The 18,077-nt window shown below is 41.5% G+C and overlaps 2 protein-coding genes across 2 annotated transcripts in view; both read left to right on the forward strand.

The window, feature by feature from the left end:
• atg2a (autophagy related 2A) overlaps positions 1 to 12,068 on the forward strand; it is a 28,941-nt gene extending 16,873 nt beyond the window's left edge. The window contains exons 18-42 of the mRNA XM_026143725.1: positions 20 to 162; positions 819 to 940; positions 1,127 to 1,284; positions 1,592 to 1,724; positions 1,821 to 2,005; positions 2,088 to 2,168; positions 4,105 to 4,211; positions 4,311 to 4,403; positions 4,520 to 4,590; positions 5,422 to 5,498; positions 7,240 to 7,410; positions 7,511 to 7,637; positions 7,937 to 8,151; positions 8,257 to 8,486; positions 8,688 to 8,823; positions 8,944 to 9,171; positions 9,373 to 9,474; positions 9,735 to 9,819; positions 10,024 to 10,186; positions 10,414 to 10,483; positions 10,573 to 10,655; positions 10,762 to 10,883; positions 10,980 to 11,134; positions 11,252 to 11,410; positions 11,639 to 12,068. Coding sequence (XP_025999510.1) covers positions 20 to 162; positions 819 to 940; positions 1,127 to 1,284; positions 1,592 to 1,724; positions 1,821 to 2,005; positions 2,088 to 2,168; positions 4,105 to 4,211; positions 4,311 to 4,403; positions 4,520 to 4,590; positions 5,422 to 5,498; positions 7,240 to 7,410; positions 7,511 to 7,637; positions 7,937 to 8,151; positions 8,257 to 8,486; positions 8,688 to 8,823; positions 8,944 to 9,171; positions 9,373 to 9,474; positions 9,735 to 9,819; positions 10,024 to 10,186; positions 10,414 to 10,483; positions 10,573 to 10,655; positions 10,762 to 10,883; positions 10,980 to 11,134; positions 11,252 to 11,410; positions 11,639 to 11,875 — 3,453 coding nt within the window. The 3' untranslated portion in view covers positions 11,876 to 12,068. The remainder of the gene's footprint in view (positions 1 to 19; positions 163 to 818; positions 941 to 1,126; positions 1,285 to 1,591; positions 1,725 to 1,820; positions 2,006 to 2,087; positions 2,169 to 4,104; positions 4,212 to 4,310; positions 4,404 to 4,519; positions 4,591 to 5,421; positions 5,499 to 7,239; positions 7,411 to 7,510; positions 7,638 to 7,936; positions 8,152 to 8,256; positions 8,487 to 8,687; positions 8,824 to 8,943; positions 9,172 to 9,372; positions 9,475 to 9,734; positions 9,820 to 10,023; positions 10,187 to 10,413; positions 10,484 to 10,572; positions 10,656 to 10,761; positions 10,884 to 10,979; positions 11,135 to 11,251; positions 11,411 to 11,638) is intronic.
• Positions 12,069 to 14,562: 2,494 nt separating this feature from the next.
• trmt112 (tRNA methyltransferase activator subunit 11-2) lies at positions 14,563 to 17,804 on the forward strand. The gene is made up of 4 exons (XM_026180510.1): positions 14,563 to 14,754; positions 16,546 to 16,647; positions 17,180 to 17,272; positions 17,381 to 17,804. The coding sequence occupies exons 1-4, from the start codon at positions 14,680 to 14,682 to the stop codon at positions 17,480 to 17,482; spliced, it is 372 nt and encodes a 123-aa protein (XP_026036295.1). The 5' UTR covers positions 14,563 to 14,679; the 3' UTR covers positions 17,483 to 17,804.
• Positions 17,805 to 18,077: the final 273 nt, after the last annotated feature.

Consider the following 18,077-nt stretch of genomic DNA (forward strand, 5'->3'; position numbering starts at 1 on the left):
TCCTCCCTGTGTGTTTTAGATGGTGATTCCAGCCGACCCAGAGGAGATGCGTCAGTTTCAGGAGCAGTGTGTCGCTCAGTGTCAGTGTGCTGTGGACATCAGCATGCCACTAGCTTATATCCTGCTCCCCAGCAAACAGGCCTTCCAGAGCATCTATAACAGGTATGTAAAAAGTATCACAAGACCACTGCTTGCCCTCCCAGTTTAGAATAATCCAGGTGTCCTTAAAAAATATGGACTCTACTTTTTTTAAACTCTTAAGTTTAATATTCAAAATACAAACGACTCTTATAAAGTCTTACAGATGCACTCTACCTGTCTTGACACACAAAAGATTCTGCTGGCTTTAGGTGTTAATAGTGTCCAGTGCTGGATACATTTAAAAGTAACTTAATACATAACATATTACTGCTGATAAAAAATTATGTTGCATCATTACTTATAGATGAACGTAACTCATTAAAGTTTTGCATCACCAGAGATAAACTTGCTCCTACAGTTTGCTCATGAGCGCTGGTTATATGTGCAGAGGGAGTCCAGCCCGAGTGTACTGACTTTAGCTGATTGTGTAGCGAGTTCATACTGCTAGTATTTCTTCCACCACATAACCCAGAACGAGCTCCTTCATTTCCCTCTGAGCGTCTCGGAGCTGTACTGTTAACGCAATTCTCCGTCTTTGAGGTGCTCGTGTCAAACGGACTTTGCTCGTTATATTAATACCTCTTCCAGCTTTGTTCCTATTTTCATCCTTATTTTGGTCTTAAATCCTGCCTCAGAACTAAAAGTAATTTCCCCTCACCCGTCCCTCTGTCCACAAGGATCAATAATGATCTGTTGATGTGGGAGCCTCCCCCGCCTCCTCCCCCCTCAGCCCACAGCCCCGACCACAGTCGCCATCACCAGGACGAGTTCCAGCTCTGCAAGTCGGCCTTTAGACTGGGTAAGTTTGGCTCATTTGATGGAAAACTTGAACATATTGTAGATTTATTAGACATAATAACCTCTCAGGTCATCTTATATTAAGTATTTTATTATGTTTGGAGAATTTTTCCTTCACTGATGACTAAAATTAAACAGACAAAATGTTTTTTCCTTCGTCTTCTCTCATGCTCTCTCTCTGCTGTAGACTCTGACTCAGAAGAGGACGAGTGTCAGTACTACTTGGCCAGTGAATCATCTGGAAAGTCGCATCCGATGGCTCCTCGTCCCAACCACAATCTGAGCCTTCTCTCCCTCACTGTGATTATCGGGAAGGGTCGCCTCCAAGCCAGGACAGACAAGAAGGTGGCCAGAAGACAGTGAATTTTGTGGATTTTAACTGCATCAGATACTAATTATTAAAACCTTCCAAGATTGTTTCTCTTAAACTACAATGTGTTGGAACTTCTTAATTTTAGCCTTTCAAGTCAGGAGATGAAGATTTAATGACTATAAAGTAGTTGTAATCAGATATCCAACCACATGTTAATGAATGTATTTATCGAAATCTATTCATAGTTACTATTATCATGAAGATGTGTAAAATGCTTTTCAATTGTTAACTGTGTATCCGTCATGTATTGTTCTGCTGACACTGATGTTATTGATTCAGGAGGACCAGAGTCACGGAGAGCTCGTGCTTGATCTGGAAGGGGGGAAGATATTCAGTGTAGCGCAGCACCAAAATGACCCCAATCTCAGTTTCCTGTGTCTGGAGAGCAGACGAGTGGAGCTCTACCATCGAGGTGCGCATTGTGTTATTTAAAGACATTTAGTTTCAGCATGGTGTGTGTTATGCACTAAGTATGCAGTTAACTTTTTCATATGCCACACAAACACAGCTGTCTTGAAGGACACCCCCATCCCGCAGCGGTTGGAAATGCCCAGCTTCATGCCCCCAAAGCACCTGGACCTCACCATCTACCCCACAGAGGTGGGAGTGAGCAGTGTGAGCGGCAGGGAGGGAGAGGTGCAGATGTTATCCACAGCCATCAAAATCACACTGGACCCTCAGAGAAATGTCAAGGCATGTCCTCATATACCTGATAGTGATGATGATGATTGTTATTGTTGTTGTTTTGGTTTTTTATTTCTTGTTCTCTTCACAGGAGTTCCTCGTTGCCCTTCGCCTTCAAGGTGCCACCATGCGACATTATATGACGCAGACTAACCACAGTTGGCACGAGCAGGTAAGAAGCTGAATGAATCGCGCTAAAGAGGCACAGCGGTGCAATGGTTTGTCTCCTAACAGCAAAAAGGTCCTCAGTCTGAATCCACCAGCTAGCTGATATGGAAGCCACTGAAAACAAAATAGCATTTTGCTGAATTTGAAATCTAGAGAGCTAGCTCACTGGTTAAGCAGGCGACCATATCCCATATCCATGCAGCAGCCTTTGCTGCGGCTCTTTATGTGTTGTTACCCCTCCCAGTCTCTTTCCTGTCTATCTTTTTCTGTCTAAATCAAACTAAAATGTTTAAAAAAAAACTTCTGAGGAAGTCAGAATTTTGACTTGCGGATGGCAAAAAATATATATTTTTCTGTGGGGGGAAACAAGCTTCTGTAGGCTTTTTGTGTGGAGTTTCCATGCTCTCTGCATGCCTTAATAAGTTCTCTCCAGGTCGTGCGGCTTCCTTTTGCAGTCCAAAGACATGCATGTGAGGCTAATTGGTGATTCTAAAATGGCAACAGGTGTGAAAATGAGCATGAATTTGTCTTCTTGTTCTCTGGGTTAGCCCTGCCATGGACTGGCGACCTGACCAGGGTCTACCTGCATCTCACCCCTTTGACAGCAGGACAGGCTCCAGCACTGCTGCAACCCTGAATCCTGAATTGGACATTTCGTTAAGAAAATGAATGGATGTTTTTGCTATTCAATTTTGAAGTATTTGGATTAGAAATTTCAGCTGTCATAGAGAAAAAATGTCAGATTTGCTGTTTTGCAATTCAGGAAATATCTTTTTCTTCCTACACTGCTGGTTTTTGGCATTCTACATTCTACAAAAAGAAATCTGTACAGATTTCTTTTTTCTTTTTTTTTTGAACTGGTTAAAAAGGACTGAATAGAAACTAGACTAACACATTATTATTGTATTTATTTTTTTAGTGAGACATTTTTCCAAGTACTTGGAGTAAACACCTTCTCTCCTGCCCTCCCCTCTGGGACACTATCATAAAGAAATGACTGCTTTCAGTTCTAAAAACATTCCCTGCTCAGACTGCAAGTTTTTCTTTCTTGAGTAGAAATAATGCCAGCTAAATGTCAGTTTAGACTCTGCTATAGTCCCAGAGCTCCTTCCATCGTGAAAGAGTTTTATTCTTCTATCACTCTCCCTCTTTGCTTTTACTGGCTCTTACAACAACAGGACGCTTCTTTTGCTGTGTTGAGTTTCCACAGTTACTCTGGTTCTCCCAGCATCCAGCATTTCTCTAATCTGTGTGAAAATGGCTGAAAATAGCTACCAGGAAAACACAGGCTCTGTCTTACTCTAGTTTTGGAAGCACAATTAAGCCCTCATTTTCTTCATTTTCTGCACCATCAGTCTAAACACTGATGCTGTTATTATTTTATAGCCACTATCTTGTGCAGTTAACATATAATTCACGATTATACATTAAGAAAAAACGTTTAAATTGCTGCATCAGGGAGGTTGCAGGTGATTTAGAAAGTGCTGTAATCACTGATGTAGATGTGGTTTAGAGGAGATGTGTGGGGGAAAGAAAAAAAAACCTTGGACTTCACAGATTGATTATACAGGTCAGATTAATTGCACTGCAAATGTTTCTGTACAGGAAATGAATAAAAAATCCAGACAGCTGAAAACGGCTGCGAGTGTGCTGGCAGCTGCTATTAGTCTATTACCGGCTCTGCCAAAAACAACTTTTTGCTCCCAGAAATAATAAATAAGTATATGTTGTTACACCGTAGACAGGAAAAAAATATGATTTAAGATGGAAAATTACATAACTATAATGAGCTTTATCCTGCAGAACGTGTAAATGTGGTAATTAAACCGGTAGTTAAACCATTTGGACTGAAGAGAAAAATAAAAAGCACACTCTACACAAAGAAGTCAAATAAAGTGGATAAAGTCTAAATTTACTTCATGACCTGCAAACTGTTCCAGCTGGTTGACTTCCTGGATGTCATCGACGATCCTATTCTGGGATACACCGCGCCGGCCGTCATCACTGTCCTCCACACGCACCTCGCTACCTGTGCTGTTGACTATAGGTATACACCCAAAAGAGAGGTTTTGTAAAATAATGTGGGCATGGATTTTGTTTTTGTTTTTTCTCGTTTTACACCCTTGTTTCATATCTTGTTTCTCAGACCCCTGTATCTGCCCCTGCGAGTGTTATTCACAGCGGAGTCCTTCTCTCTGTCCAGTAATATCATTGTTGACACTGCCACCTTCCACCTCAGGTACTCGACATAAAGATTGTCCATTAAAACGATAATCAAAAATGTCGCTGTCAGTTTTTGTCACAGTGTATGAATCGTTGGGAGACCTTTGTTCATTTTTGTTATGTTGCGGTCAGATTCATCCTGGATGATTCTGCTCTCTACCTCTCTGACAAATGTGAGACTGAAACAGTGGACTTGAGGAGAGGTAAGGTACTTCAGATGCCTTTTGGAGCTGTGTAAAAACAGGGGTTTGGTTTGGGTTTCCTTTTTGGATTTTATCTGTTAGAGTTATTCAGGACTGTGTGCTGAGGAACTCCAGTGAAGCTTAGATGAGAAGTAGCATTTTCTTTTCTTATCTTGCATGCATTAAACTAATCAGTGTCTTGCGATATCAGAAACTAACAGGGGACCGAATCATTGGCCATGCTGTTCAGAATGACAGATGACTGAACAGTGAAAATGGTTATCCCAAGTTTGGCGGTCTAGTATTTTTAACATGAGGCCTGTGAGACTGATATTAGAGCTGTTTAAGAGTAATTTACCACCCTCTGAATGGTTTTGGCCTTTAAAGTGGTGGATCACAAAAGAGTATGTGTGAGCTCTGTATGATGTTAAAGGGAGGTAGTACCCTCAGCCAATCAGAAGAAAGTAATCTTGAAGGGTGGAAAAGGGGGTTAAAATGGTTTGTTTCTTTATTGAAGCTCAGTTTAACATAAAGATTAAGATTTTGAACTGTTAATTATGCTCCAGTAGGGTCCAAGAATAGAAAATAAAAATATGACTGGAACTGGGCCTAAAAGGTCATCTTTATGCTGAAAAGAACAGCTACATCCACTATAATATTGGGAAGCTGAATGGCCAATAGAAAGGTTACTTAATATGTACTTTTTCCAAAAACAGGCATTCTGAAAACTGGTTTGCCAGTTTAAGGGCCTGTCCCGCAGTTATTGTTAGTAAAATAAACAAAAAAATGTGTTGAAATGACTACAAAATAAGCAGTTTCCTAATAAAACCACCGCGTGTTTGTGTCACACAGACTACGTGTGTGTCCTGGACATTGACCTGCTGGAGCTCGCCATCACCACATGGAAAGGCAGTGATACGGGAAAGCTGGTGAGTGCCCACCGTGTGTTTACTTACCTTTGTCTCCTTCACCCTCAGCAGCCGTGAACCACAGCAAGAAAAAAAAAGAGAAAAAGATTACTGCTGCCAGCAAAATATGTGAGCATAAATAAAACATCACAATTTAGCGCAATTATCTTCACAAACCACTAACAAGCACAGGCTACATGTTTATAAATATTTTGTTTGTTATAATGAAGTTTAAATACGATAAAAAGCTCCAGGTAGCAATTTAGGACTATAATCCATTTCAGCTGGGCAGGAAACCAAAACCAGCCACAGTAAACAGGGCCTCCCTCCTCACCGATGCAATTGTCCTATAACCAGGTCAGTGAGGACATATTCAGGGTATAATATGAAAAATGTCTGTTTAAAATCAATTAAAAAAATGCTCTAAATGTCTATTCTCAGTCTTTATTTGGGTGTATTTGCTCTGTTTGCCCTTTTTTAATTATTGTTTTCCTTTTTATTAAGGTTTTAAAGTTTTTATGGGCTGTAATTAGACAAAAAAATGTTTAGATCCCCAAGCAATACAGACAAACAAACGAAAGAAAGAACAAGAAAAAAAAAGATGGATAAGAGTCATTACAAGTAAGTTAAATATTCAGATAAACAAGGCATCAAAAAAGCATAATAATGCAGCTATAAAAAACAAACAACCTCATCAGCAGCGGCTGTGGCTCAGGAGGGTAGACCGGGTCGTCTACCAATCAGAAGGTCGGTAGCTTGATCTTCAGTTTTCTTTAGTCTCCATGAAGCATCCAGGAGTGTGTGTGAATGATCGGTTTACAAAAGCGTGTGTGTGTGTGTGTGTGTGTGTGTGTGTGTGTGTGTGAATGAATGAGGCTGGTAGTAAGGAAGTGCATTGAGTGCTTAGTTAGAATAGAAAAGTTATATATACAAGTACCTGTCCATGTTCTTGATTATGCCAAGCTCAGGTTTTCTGTGCTGGAGAAATTGCATGCAGTATACATTTTTAAATAGATTTTTGACTAGAAGTTTTTAAGTTTGTAGAATATTTAAAGGCACAATGAAATTATATTGGGGAAGAAAACTCCCTTCAGTCTTAATTGAGAATTATTGACTCACTGAAGAACATATCGAACGGCAGAAAAAAAACCTAAATCCCTCTGATGTAAATAATAGAATTAGTAGATACATTTATAGGAAAACACCCAGAAAGTAAAATGAAGGATGGGGATATGGATGATGTATTTGAGAAAATGTGAAGTAGAAAATATGTCATGAAAAGGAATCTCTTTTATTTTCTTTCTTGTATTAATTTACTATAAATTTAAAATGAGATACACAAAAAAAGTAGATATGTACAACATTAATATCTGGTAATAAATTAGAAATAAACTATTTCTAATGCATACAAATATATGCATTTCTTATACCCCACCTATCCTTTTCCCCTTTATAGTATTTCTATAAACATGACTTTTAAAAGTTGTGATTTTTTTTCTCTTTTATGTATAGATTGAGGTTTCACAATGAAAAATTAAGTTAATACGTAAATAAAAAAATTATACATTTTAAGGATTAAAAGATGTTAGAGGTTAAGAGGATTTGATTTAATGAAGTTTCTGAATAAACTCTGCCCACAATAAAACTCTTTATTTCTGTACCATTACACATTTTGTTAACATTTTTGACAAAAGTTCTCTCATCTCTCTTATGATCTTCCCTCTTGTGTTCCCACTGCCATTGTCCTCTCTTTATTCTGCAGTCCCAGCCGCTCTTTGAGCTCCGTTGTTCCAACAATGTGGTCCATCTGCACACCTGTGCAGATTCCTGTGCTGCCCTCGTCAATCTGCTGCAGTACCTGGTCTCTCAGGGCGACCTGCACCCGCCGCCACGGCACACCTCGCCCACTGAAATCGCTGGACAGAAATTACCAGTAAGGCTGGTGAAATGTGGAGTGTATGATGTTTACTTTAAAGATGTGATAAATTGGTCCAACATACCAATGTTGTTGTGTTGTTATGTTGTGTTATTAGCTGTCAGAAAGTCCAGCGTCTATGCTGCCCTGTCCTCCCGCTGAAACCGCCGAGATCAACCAGTACGACCTGGCTGACGCCTTAATCGACACGGAGAAGAGCCACAGAGAAGAAAGTTTAGAACCAGGTACTGCAGAGTTGCTCTGTTTATAACCCCTGGGATCATCCTGACAGACTATAGTTAGGTAAAATTATCCTGTTCCCATGTGTGTAGACATGCTTCACTTTACACACAGGAGATAACTTTTATAACTTAATTCAGTTCCTTTTTTTTTTTTTTATAAATGATATTGTTTGAGTGTCTGAAAACCCCAAAAATTCTTTAGTGGGAACAGTGGCATTCTTTGTATAACAGGAGGTATTATGGTCTGTATAGAGTACCAGTTTGCTAAATATTTACATCTGATTCTGTCTGCTTTCATCCAGGTTCACCTTCAATGCCGAGAAGCTCCCCCGTCTCCGTCTACCTGTTCCCCGATGAAGCCTCAAAGCACGGCCCCTCTGTCCTTCAGGGGGAGCTTGACGGGCTGGTTGCCACAGCGACAGAGGCGCAGGCAGATATGATGTCAGAGGAAGGCTCCGAGGGCTCCACCGACAATGACGACTTCTGTATCCTGGAGGCTCCCGGCATGGGCATCCCTGTGAGGGTCCCCTCTTAGCTTTCACTTCCCTGTCACCTCTCATTCATGAACCCATTTCAGACTCTGCGCTCACTCACAAAATGTCTACATGTGTGTTTATTACAGCCCCGGGATGGGGAGCCCACGGTAACAGTGCTGTGCGAGGGGCCCATTAGAGTGAAGGACAGCCATTTTTCCCGGCCACGTGGCAGCTCAGACCTGCTCCGAGCCCCGAGTCGCTTCCCAGTGCCTCAGAGTAGGGTAGTTTTACGGGAGATCTCTGTGGTCTGGCACCTTTACGGGGGAAAGGACTTTGGAGGCAGGCCTATGTCTCTGCATGCTCAGAACGTCAACAGGTAACAATGCACATGAATTCTTTCATGCACAGACACCCATGGTTATCATATAATTAATTATATAAATATTAAATAACTGAAACATTAGTATGGTGATTGGTCCAGTCCATACAAGGTTTTTGAAACTTTTGTGTACATAGTTTGTCAGATTTATAGTTTTTGTTTTTGTTCTCCTGTGTGTGTGGGTGCACCTCTCTGCAGAGGTCGTTCAGTGCCCACTGGCGTCCGTGGGTCACCTTCTCGCTCCGCCCCCTCCTCTCGACCGCAGAACTCTTGGCGCTCGGCTGGAGGCGTCGGCCGTCAGCACAGCCTGCTGATGGAGATACAGCTCACCAAGGTACACTAATGCACTGATATCACTGGTTTGAAAATGTACGTTTTTTTAAATACATATTGGCATACAGACATATATCACTGTACCTCTGTCTCAACATGTGTCTCCTGTTTTGTCCTCCAGGTGTCGTTCCAGCATGAGTCCTACCCGGTGGCAGTAGCGGGGCAAGATGGGGAGGGGTCAGCAGCACCTGTGGTCGGGGTCGGTCCCGGTGGTGAGCAGCCGCTCTCCAGGCAGGTGTTCATCGTCCAGGAGCTGGAAGTTCGAGACCGACTGGCCTCCTCACAAATCAACAAATTCCTCTACCTCTACACTAGTGAGAGCATGCCCCGCCGAGCCCACTCCAACATGGTGAGACAGAGAGACGGAGGGTCTTTGATTAGAAACTGAGTTTTCTGTCGTGCACAGCATCTGACTTGGAGTCAAACCATCCTGATGTTGTAAATCTTTACTTACTTTGTGCACTTTCTATTTAGCTTAGCTTTAATGCAGTTAGGGACACGATGAACAGACTTTGAATGATAGTACTCATGTGGTGTGTCATTTTTGTAGTTGACTGTGAAGGCCCTGCAGGTGTGTCCTGAGTCTGGCCTCGGGGGGCCAGAGTGCTGTCTCCGGGTCAGCCTGCTGCCGCTGAGACTCAACATCGACCAGGTAACTTTTGGGACTGAATACTGAGAGCTGCTCTTGAACCTCGTCCATGAGGTGGTGGCACAAACAAAACAACTCTTACTGCAGAAATTATTTTGAGTACAGGTGTATTAAATCTGTTTGATCATCATAAATGAGCCGTTTCACACTCCACAGATGTTTCTTTGTAGCTCAAAATTCATTCAGTACCATTCATTCTGCTGTTTGTACTGCTCCCATAAAGTCTTCACGTCTTTTCTTATTTTTTTCTGTTTGTTGTGTAGGACGCACTGTTTTTCCTGAAAGACTTTTTTAGTAATCTAGCTTCCTCTGTTAATCCTTACCTGCCTGTGGATCCTGCAGCTGAAGGTGAGCTCTGCCAGGTCTTCTTTCTATCATTCATTTCTTTGATGTCAGATCTGCCGAGCTAATTTTTATGGAGTTGTAGCCTTTTTCTTGTTCATCGTTGTGGCACGATGAATTTTAATTAGCTACAGAGTACATTTAAATGATGACTGAGGTGAATTTTTAGCATGCTAGATTTGTGACCTGTTGTAATTTCTCTGTTTTCAGTGAAGGCAGATTTCTCCCAGAAGGGGTCTGAGGATCTAGAGATGGCTGCTGCTGCAGGTAGTCTTGGACCCGACCTCACAGCTTCTGTGGAAACTACCTACAGTGAGCAGAGTTCCTCTTCTGCCGGCTCCAGCGCCTCCTCTGACCAGCCAATCTACTTCCGGTATGTAGTGACTGAAAAGAGAGTGAGAAATCTAGAGAAACAGAATAAAAAAGAAAGAGCAGAGAATACTGTAAAGACGATGTAAGTTACTAGCTAGGAAACTCCTATGTTACAGATTCCAAAAAAGAAAAATCACCTCTAACAAATTAGCTTAAATAGAGTAACTCAAAGACTAAAAGTTTCAATGATTGATAAAGTTTCCCGCTTCTTGTCTCCACCCTTTTCAGGGAGTTTCGTTTCACATCTGAAGTGCCTATTTGGCTCGACTATCATGGCAAGCATGTCGTCATTGAACAAGTGAGTGGTCATTCAGAGATCCTGTCTACTAATTCAAACAAAAAGCTGAAGGGTTTAAATGATGCGTTTTCACACTTGTTGTTCCTCAGGGGACGTTTGCAGGGATTCTGATCGGTCTGGCCCAATTAAACTGCTCCGAGCTGAAACTGAAGAGGCTCTGCTGCAGACACGGGTAAAAACAAACGAACCAACAAGCAAACATTTCAGTTATTTTTCAGTAATTTGCCCTAAATTTGCTGTTAGTAGTTTGACTTTCTGAGACTTTCTGCATGTTCCAGTCTCCTCGGGGTCGACAAAGTGATTCAGTACGCCGTCACGGAGTGGCTGACGGACATCAGGAAGAATCAGCTGCCCGGCATCCTGGGAGGTGTCGGACCCATGCACTCAGTCGTCCAGCTGTGTAAGTTGCTTTTGTTTTCTGCAAACATTTTTACAGCTGCTTTCCATTATTGCTTGGTTTGTGGTTCATACTTCCTCTCTCCTTCATCCTGTCCAGTCCACGGAGTGAGGGATTTGTTCTGGCTGCCTATAGAGCAGTACAGGAAGGATGGACGCATCATTCGAGGTCTCCAGAGGGGGGCAGCGTCCTTTGGTACCTCCACGGCATCTGCTGCTCTGGAGCTTAGCAACAGGCTGGTGCAGGCTATCCAGGTACTCTGAGTGCAGATCATGACTCTTAGTTACAAAGACGTTAAAAGCCTGAAGGTAAAGCACACACATTCCTAATATGCCAATAACTCTTCTGGTGTCTGTGTACCTCTGTGACAGGCTACAGCAGAGACCGTGTACGACATCTTGTCTCCAACACCTCCTCTGAATCGCTACGCCATCACCGAGGGCCGGGCCATCTCTAGTCGACCTCGAAGAGTCGCCCAGCCTGCAGACCTTAGGGAAGGAGTGGCCAAGGCCTACGACACCGTCAGAGAGGTACGTGCCCAAATAGACGCTCTTAAAATGTAGAAAGAGTTCGTGGGTTAGAGGCCAGGGTTAACCAGGGCTGAGGATGAAAAGAAAATATCTGCAGCTACATCTATGTTGGTAGAAGAGGTTAACTATATGTTAAAAGGCCTTGTAGAAACTTCCACATGCAAGAATGCAAAGGGGGTTGAAACCCTAAATTTTTAGACTAAACTGTCTGCTCTCTTTGCTCTCCAGGGAGTGATTGACACGGCCCAACAGTTGTGCGATGTAGCATCCCGCGGCCACGAACAGAAAGGTCTCCCCGGAGCCGTGGGCGGCGTCCTGCGGCAGATCCCGCCCACTGTAGTCCGACCTTTAATAGTGGCCTCTGAAGCCACCTCCAATCTGCTGGGTGGCATGAGAAACCAGATCAAACCGGACGCCCGGAAAGAAGATTTCCTCAAGTGGCGCACAGAGGACGGCCAAGAATGAGGACAGCTTTTTGTGTCTGTGTGTGAGGGGAAGTGTGTGTGCGTACGTGTATACGAGAGTATGAGATTATGATCTGGGAAAGTCTATTCTGTGGGAATCCATGGGTTGTGTGAGTAGCTGCATGTGTGTTGTGTCTAAAAAGAGTCAGCGTGTGCTCCAATGCAAAAAAGAGAAAAGGAAAGAAGAAGAAATTTAAAAAAAAATGACTAACTACTGCTGCAGTTCCTGACGCACAGTGTTTAATGTTGCTCCCACATACATAGACGTGCAAGACTTCATTTTTCTGTTCGGCATTCGCTTGTTTTCCCGCTCTCTGTAACACACTAGTGTTTTTCTTCTTAACGTCAGTGCAAACATATCGCCGTCACTTTCTGCCGGCTTCATTTTCAGTGTGACCCGGGCAGAGGGGGCAGGTAAGATTATCACGCTCTGTGTTTCTTCACTCATTTGTGTGCTCTGAACTGTGATGCTTGAAGCTGTTTGTAATTTGAAGCAGCGATTTCAAGCACGAGTTGCACGGAGCGCTGAGAAGGGATGTTTATAACTGAGAGCAGTTTCACTTTAATGAGCTTTCTGCAGATGAGTGGGGGGTACCTGTCTTTGGAGGGGGGTTGCCATGTGTTAGTTTTGCTCTCTTTGTGCTCATAATGGAAACTGAAAATATTTTGATCAAGTGTCCTTTGCTTAACACCCTTGCAGATGGTACAAAGCTGTGTGATTGGTTTAGCTGTGACTCCCACTATGCACCCGCTACCCTCAGTGCTGTTATTCGTGCCATAAACCTTACAGTGTCCTTTTTAACTAGTTTGTGTTGCCTTCCTCGGATCTGTACCTCATCCCCTACTCAAAGCTCAGCACATACAGTGGCATACCTGACTGAACAGAAACAACGGGTCACATGAAGTCTCTAAATTTTGTAGCATATTGGATTCTGCTCGAGCTTCACGAAGATGAACGTTTTTCCAAGCTGACGTCACTGCAGCTCTCCTGTTAAATGTCAGATCCTTGGATCTCAATTAGCCCACTATGTCCTCAGAAGTCCTCTGCCCACATCTTTAGTTGCCTTTCTGCATTGATTTTGTAATTGTCTCTTCTTCTTAGTTTTTTTTTTAATATTATTATTATTATTTTGTTAAAGCATAAGTATTGTCATATTTGTTTTCAGAGTAAGAGTAAGGAGGTATGTGAATCTGGTGAAAATGGAGGATAGAAAAATTAGGGTTAAAAATGTTTTACATTTTCTTTTTTTGTTTGTTTTTAATCAGTGTGAGGGACGCGTGTCCCTGTCTCTCTGTGTGTGTGTGTGTCTGTCTGTCTGTGAATGTGTGAGGATGAGAAAATGTGTTTGCGCGCATGATGCACGTCTGTGAAGGTGACAGGTTGATGCTTGTTACACCTCTTGCGTGTAATTACTATTTACTATATCATAAACTGTATGAATGATCTGTATAATACAAAGATGAGGATTATACAAAATTAATAGAAAAATTAAAAAAATTTGAGTATAAAAACCGAACAGCTGTCTGCCTTTATTTATTGTATTTTTAATTATTATGATTCTTATTATTGTTATTATTATTTATTTATTGTATCTATTGGTAATTTAAGCAGTGTTGTTGCTGTACAGTTTGTATACTGTGGCATTTCAGGAACTTACTTGTAATTACTTGCATCCAAAATGATGGCCGGTATTGTATCTTCACTTGTTTAAAAAAGTTAAGACTGAAAGTAACTCAATCGTGAGCTGGTGCAGTAATAAAACCTGTAAGTATGTACTGGTGCATCAATAATTATATTGCACATCCTGAGTATTGATAATATTTTTATAAAATATACTGAGAATAGTGTATTTACATATATTTATTTACTTTTTTAACTTTTTAATCTCTTTTATTACTTCTTTCTCTGATAATTGTTGTGCATGTTGCATGAGGTAACGGCTATTACAAAAAAAAATCACACTTTTTAATTTTTACACTAAATACATAATAATGGGTGATTCTATATTTGGAGGAAAATTTAGACTTCAGAAATTACAAAAGAACAAAAGACAGAGAAACTTTGTAATTTTCTACTATGTGTTTAAGAAAAACACACAAACGGTTTGAAACTGTGGAAGTGGAAGTAGACCAAAGGTCACCATGTGTAGACCTTCTACCCATGGTGTTCATGTCTCTTCCTCTTGGTCATCTCTCTGCTTTGTCTCCTCCTGTCCCGGGCTAAATGGGTGTTACCGAAATCTACAAAATAAAGGATATATAAATTTCGCTGCCAAAAACGGATTTTCCAGAAACTTGCAGTGCAAAATTACTGTTATGCAATATATATGAATATATATTAAAATACGTTAATATTATGTAAACACGTTAAACTGGTTGGATCATTACAACAAACATGGAAAAAAAGAAAAAAGAAAAGAAAAGGTGGATTTATAACTTACTTTGTAATTTGACCTGCAGTTTGTTACTGCAGAAGTATACAGAAGTAGGAACAAGAGAAAAAAAACAAAAAAGAGGGGTGTTCAGAAGCTACTTTATATATTACATATTTTGGAAACACTTTTGTGCAATTTATACGACAAATATTTGTTTTAGTATTTTTGTGGTACGGAAAATGTGCCTTTATAAAAAAAATTTACCCCTAATAATAAATTAAAAGACACTAGGAATCAACGGAAGCTTTGGGAATCTTTTATGCGACGTACCGCCGTCACTTCCGGTGCACATGTAAACTCCGCAGCGTGGTTTACGTGTAGCTGTCAGAGCGTTTGCAGTTTTCTGGCTTTTTAGCGCCTGTTTGTAAACATGAAGCTCCTCACGCACAACATGTTGACGTCTCACGTGAAAGGGGTCACCAAGGGATACCCACTGCTCATCAAGGTAACCGCGAACACCTGGACAGAAGCTAATTCTAAAACACCAGAGCTCACCGAGCTTATCGCGACACACGTTTCTGCTAACGCCGAATTCTAGTGTTTAGGGTTGATTTATGCAGCAGCAGTTAACAGTTCGCTTTTTACTGTAAGGCTAAGACCTGAAGGATTAGAGAGAAACCCAAACAATCAGCTGTTTCCCTCTGAGCTGCATTTGGCAACAGTGGGAAGGAAGAACTCCCTTTTAGTTGGGAGATCCAGGCTCAGGGAAGAGAAGCCATCTGTTGTTTCTCTGCGGTTTTTATGGCTCATATCTTTGCTATTTTGGTAAATAGGCTCTAATCAACATAATTTATGAAGGGGACATATATAAAATAAAGAAATGTCTTATTAAAAAAAAGACATTTTTAATGTCAGACTCAGGGAGCGCTTTTACCTCGATAAGAATATGGAAAAGTAACTTGATAGGCTTGCTAAGGCTTGATATTGTTATAAGTCAAAAATTAAGAACAGTTTAATTACCAACACGAATCCAGGAAGAGTTAGCAGGGTCAGGAGTAAGAGGAGAGTAATAAAGGGAGAGTACAGAGAGACGAGGACAAAACCCACACTATCAGAGAGAGAAAACAAAACTTAATGGCATCAATTAGTGGGATAAAATGTGTGTAGAGTGGAAATAATCTGAGCCTATTGCAGCATAACCTGATCCAGCTCCAGCTATAATCTTCATGATGATGAGAGGTTTGAAGCCCTAATCGTAAAGGTAGTCAGTATAGTGCTGAAGGCTCTGCCGTTTTTTCTTCTGCAAACTCCAGGAACCGGAAGTCAGCCTGCGCTCTGAGAGCCAGGTGCTGGCATGGGATGAAATGGCACTATAAGATCACTACTGGGTCTTCTACAGTCAGAAGTATTGGCACGAAATGAAGTCTGTTATTTAAGTTTTTATAGTTGATACTGCAGCTTCATCACCACACATCCAGACTCAATGAGTTTCTTTTGCAGAGCCTTCGTACTTTTACATCAGCTGATCTGAGATCAGTTACAGGTACATACATACACAAATTTTATTTTGTTCACACGAGTTTACACTTAATTGGCGTTAAGCCTTTGTAAGCCTACGCAGGTTTTCATGTTTTTATCTTTATATATAAAATGAAATGTGCTGTACAAATAAAATTGCCATTACACGCTGTAACAGTTGCTGAATCACTGAAATGCACTTTACACTGAGCATTTTATCACGTTGTCTGATTTCTGCTTATGTGAATCGTGTGTGACTGTATCTACATTTTTATGCAGCAGATGGCAGGGCAGCACTCCTAATGTCACTAACCTCTGCTTCAGTGACAATAAAGCTTAATTCCAATTTTATTCTTGTGAAATCCAGTGTAAGATTTTAAGTAGTAACGATTAATTAAAAATATTCTTTTCCTGGTACACACGACAGAGTGGTTAATAGTTACTGCTGCTGTTTCCCCCATAAACATCTTTTATTTTTATTTCTTTCTTTTCATATACAGTTAAATGTAAAAAAGCACAACAGAAATTTGGATATTATCTCAGGGGAATGTTGAAGATGGTCACATTGTACATCAGCTGTGTAACATTTCATTGAAAACAAGTATATAATTGCGGCAAACATTAAAATGTTTCTCATCTATAATTATTAATGGGTTGCATTTAAACCCAAACCAAATATGCACATCTGGTCTTGTGTGACATCACGCGTGCGTGTTTTGAATGAGTGTTAATAAAATGTTACTGAACATTTTAAACTCGTGCGTTCTCTGTTGTGCAGGCCACTGAGGTGAAGGTGAACGAGGTGGAGTTTAACCCTCAGTTTGTCAGCCGGATGATCCCCAAACTGGAGTGGGGCGCTCTGGTCCAGGCAGCGGAGGAGGTGAGTCAGACATCACCGACTTTCATTGTTGATGCTAAACTGGCTGTAGTGGGGTGCGAGTGTGAACGAATGAATGTTTAATGGACTGGTTACCTGTTCAGGTTGTGTCCTGCCCCTCACTCTGTTTGTTGGGATGGGCTCCAGTGAACCTGAGCTGGATGAGTGGTTAAGAAAATGATTCAAAGTGGCATAAAAAGAAAAGGAGAACTAATATTCAGTGAGCACCCTTTGCCTTAAAAGTAGCATCAGTGCTCGGCACGCTTGCTTCTTAAGATGAATAATAAGGGAGGTTGTTTTGAGTGTGTGTGGATTTCTTCTCCCTCTTCATGTGACCACAGGCTGAATAAGGTTATTTTTTATGACTCTGGCTTTTATGTATGAGGTTGTTGTCAACCTGGCGATACTGCATCAATCTAATTGATCCATAAAGCGTCACAGGACTTTGTGTTTATAAAAAATGCTCCACAGTAAACTTTCACTGGGGTGCATGTTGTAACGTAAACACCCGATGCAATCCTTTTTCTCTCTGCAGCTGGGTCATCGGCAGGACCTGCCAGGCGAGCTGGTGCAGGACTACGAGAAAAACGAAGACTTCCTGAAGAAAGTGCACCGAGTGCTGTTAGAGGTAAATGGCTCCAAGATGCCAATTTAAAATTTTTAAGAGCGCGGTAATGTGTGCGGAATTTGCACTATGGTGCCACCTAGTGGTGACTTCTTGTCTGTTGCGTTGTAGGTGGAGGTGATAGAGGGCTGTCTGCAGTGCCCTGAATCAGGACGGGAGTTCCCGATCTCCAAAGGAATCCCCAACATGCTGCTGAATGAAGACGAGGTGTAGATGGCACCGCGGCAGTTCCCATTCACCTTCTCACCCCTAAACTGTGTTTCTGACTCTGGACTGCGTGCATTCAGAGACAGGCTGGACTCTGGCCAGAGTTGGAAAACGGGCCACTAGTTTGGTTGTAGTTGTGGCATCTGAACAGCCGATTCCGCCAGTGGAGAAGATTTGACGATTAACAGATGGAAACGTTCCCTGAGAGTAACCCCCAGTGCTTTTATTTGTATTTATTTTTGTAACTGTTTTGACTCCTTTCTTGTTTTTACTTGTCTTTTCTTTTTTCTTTTCCTTTTTCAATAAAACTGTCCAGATTTTCATGACAGCCAGAGTCATTAGTGGGAAATATGGATTCAGTTATATGCTAAAATATAACCCTGAGAGGCTGGCTCTGAACCCCATCCTGCCTTCTGCTAAGGGCCAGATGACGTGGCAGTGGCTTGTCTATATTTGGCTTTGAGGAAAAAGAGGCAGAAATGGCAGGCAGGCAGGCTGGAGGTTGTTTTTGAGGAAGTCTTTCTATTTTTTTTTTTTTTTTTTTGTCCTTGAAGCCACATATTACAGCTCTCATGCACGCACGCACACACACAGAGTCAGA

Source organism: Astatotilapia calliptera, chromosome 2, assembly GCF_900246225.1.
Source record: "Astatotilapia calliptera chromosome 2, fAstCal1.2, whole genome shotgun sequence".
Classification (NCBI taxonomy): Eukaryota; Metazoa; Chordata; class Actinopteri; order Cichliformes; family Cichlidae; genus Astatotilapia; species Astatotilapia calliptera.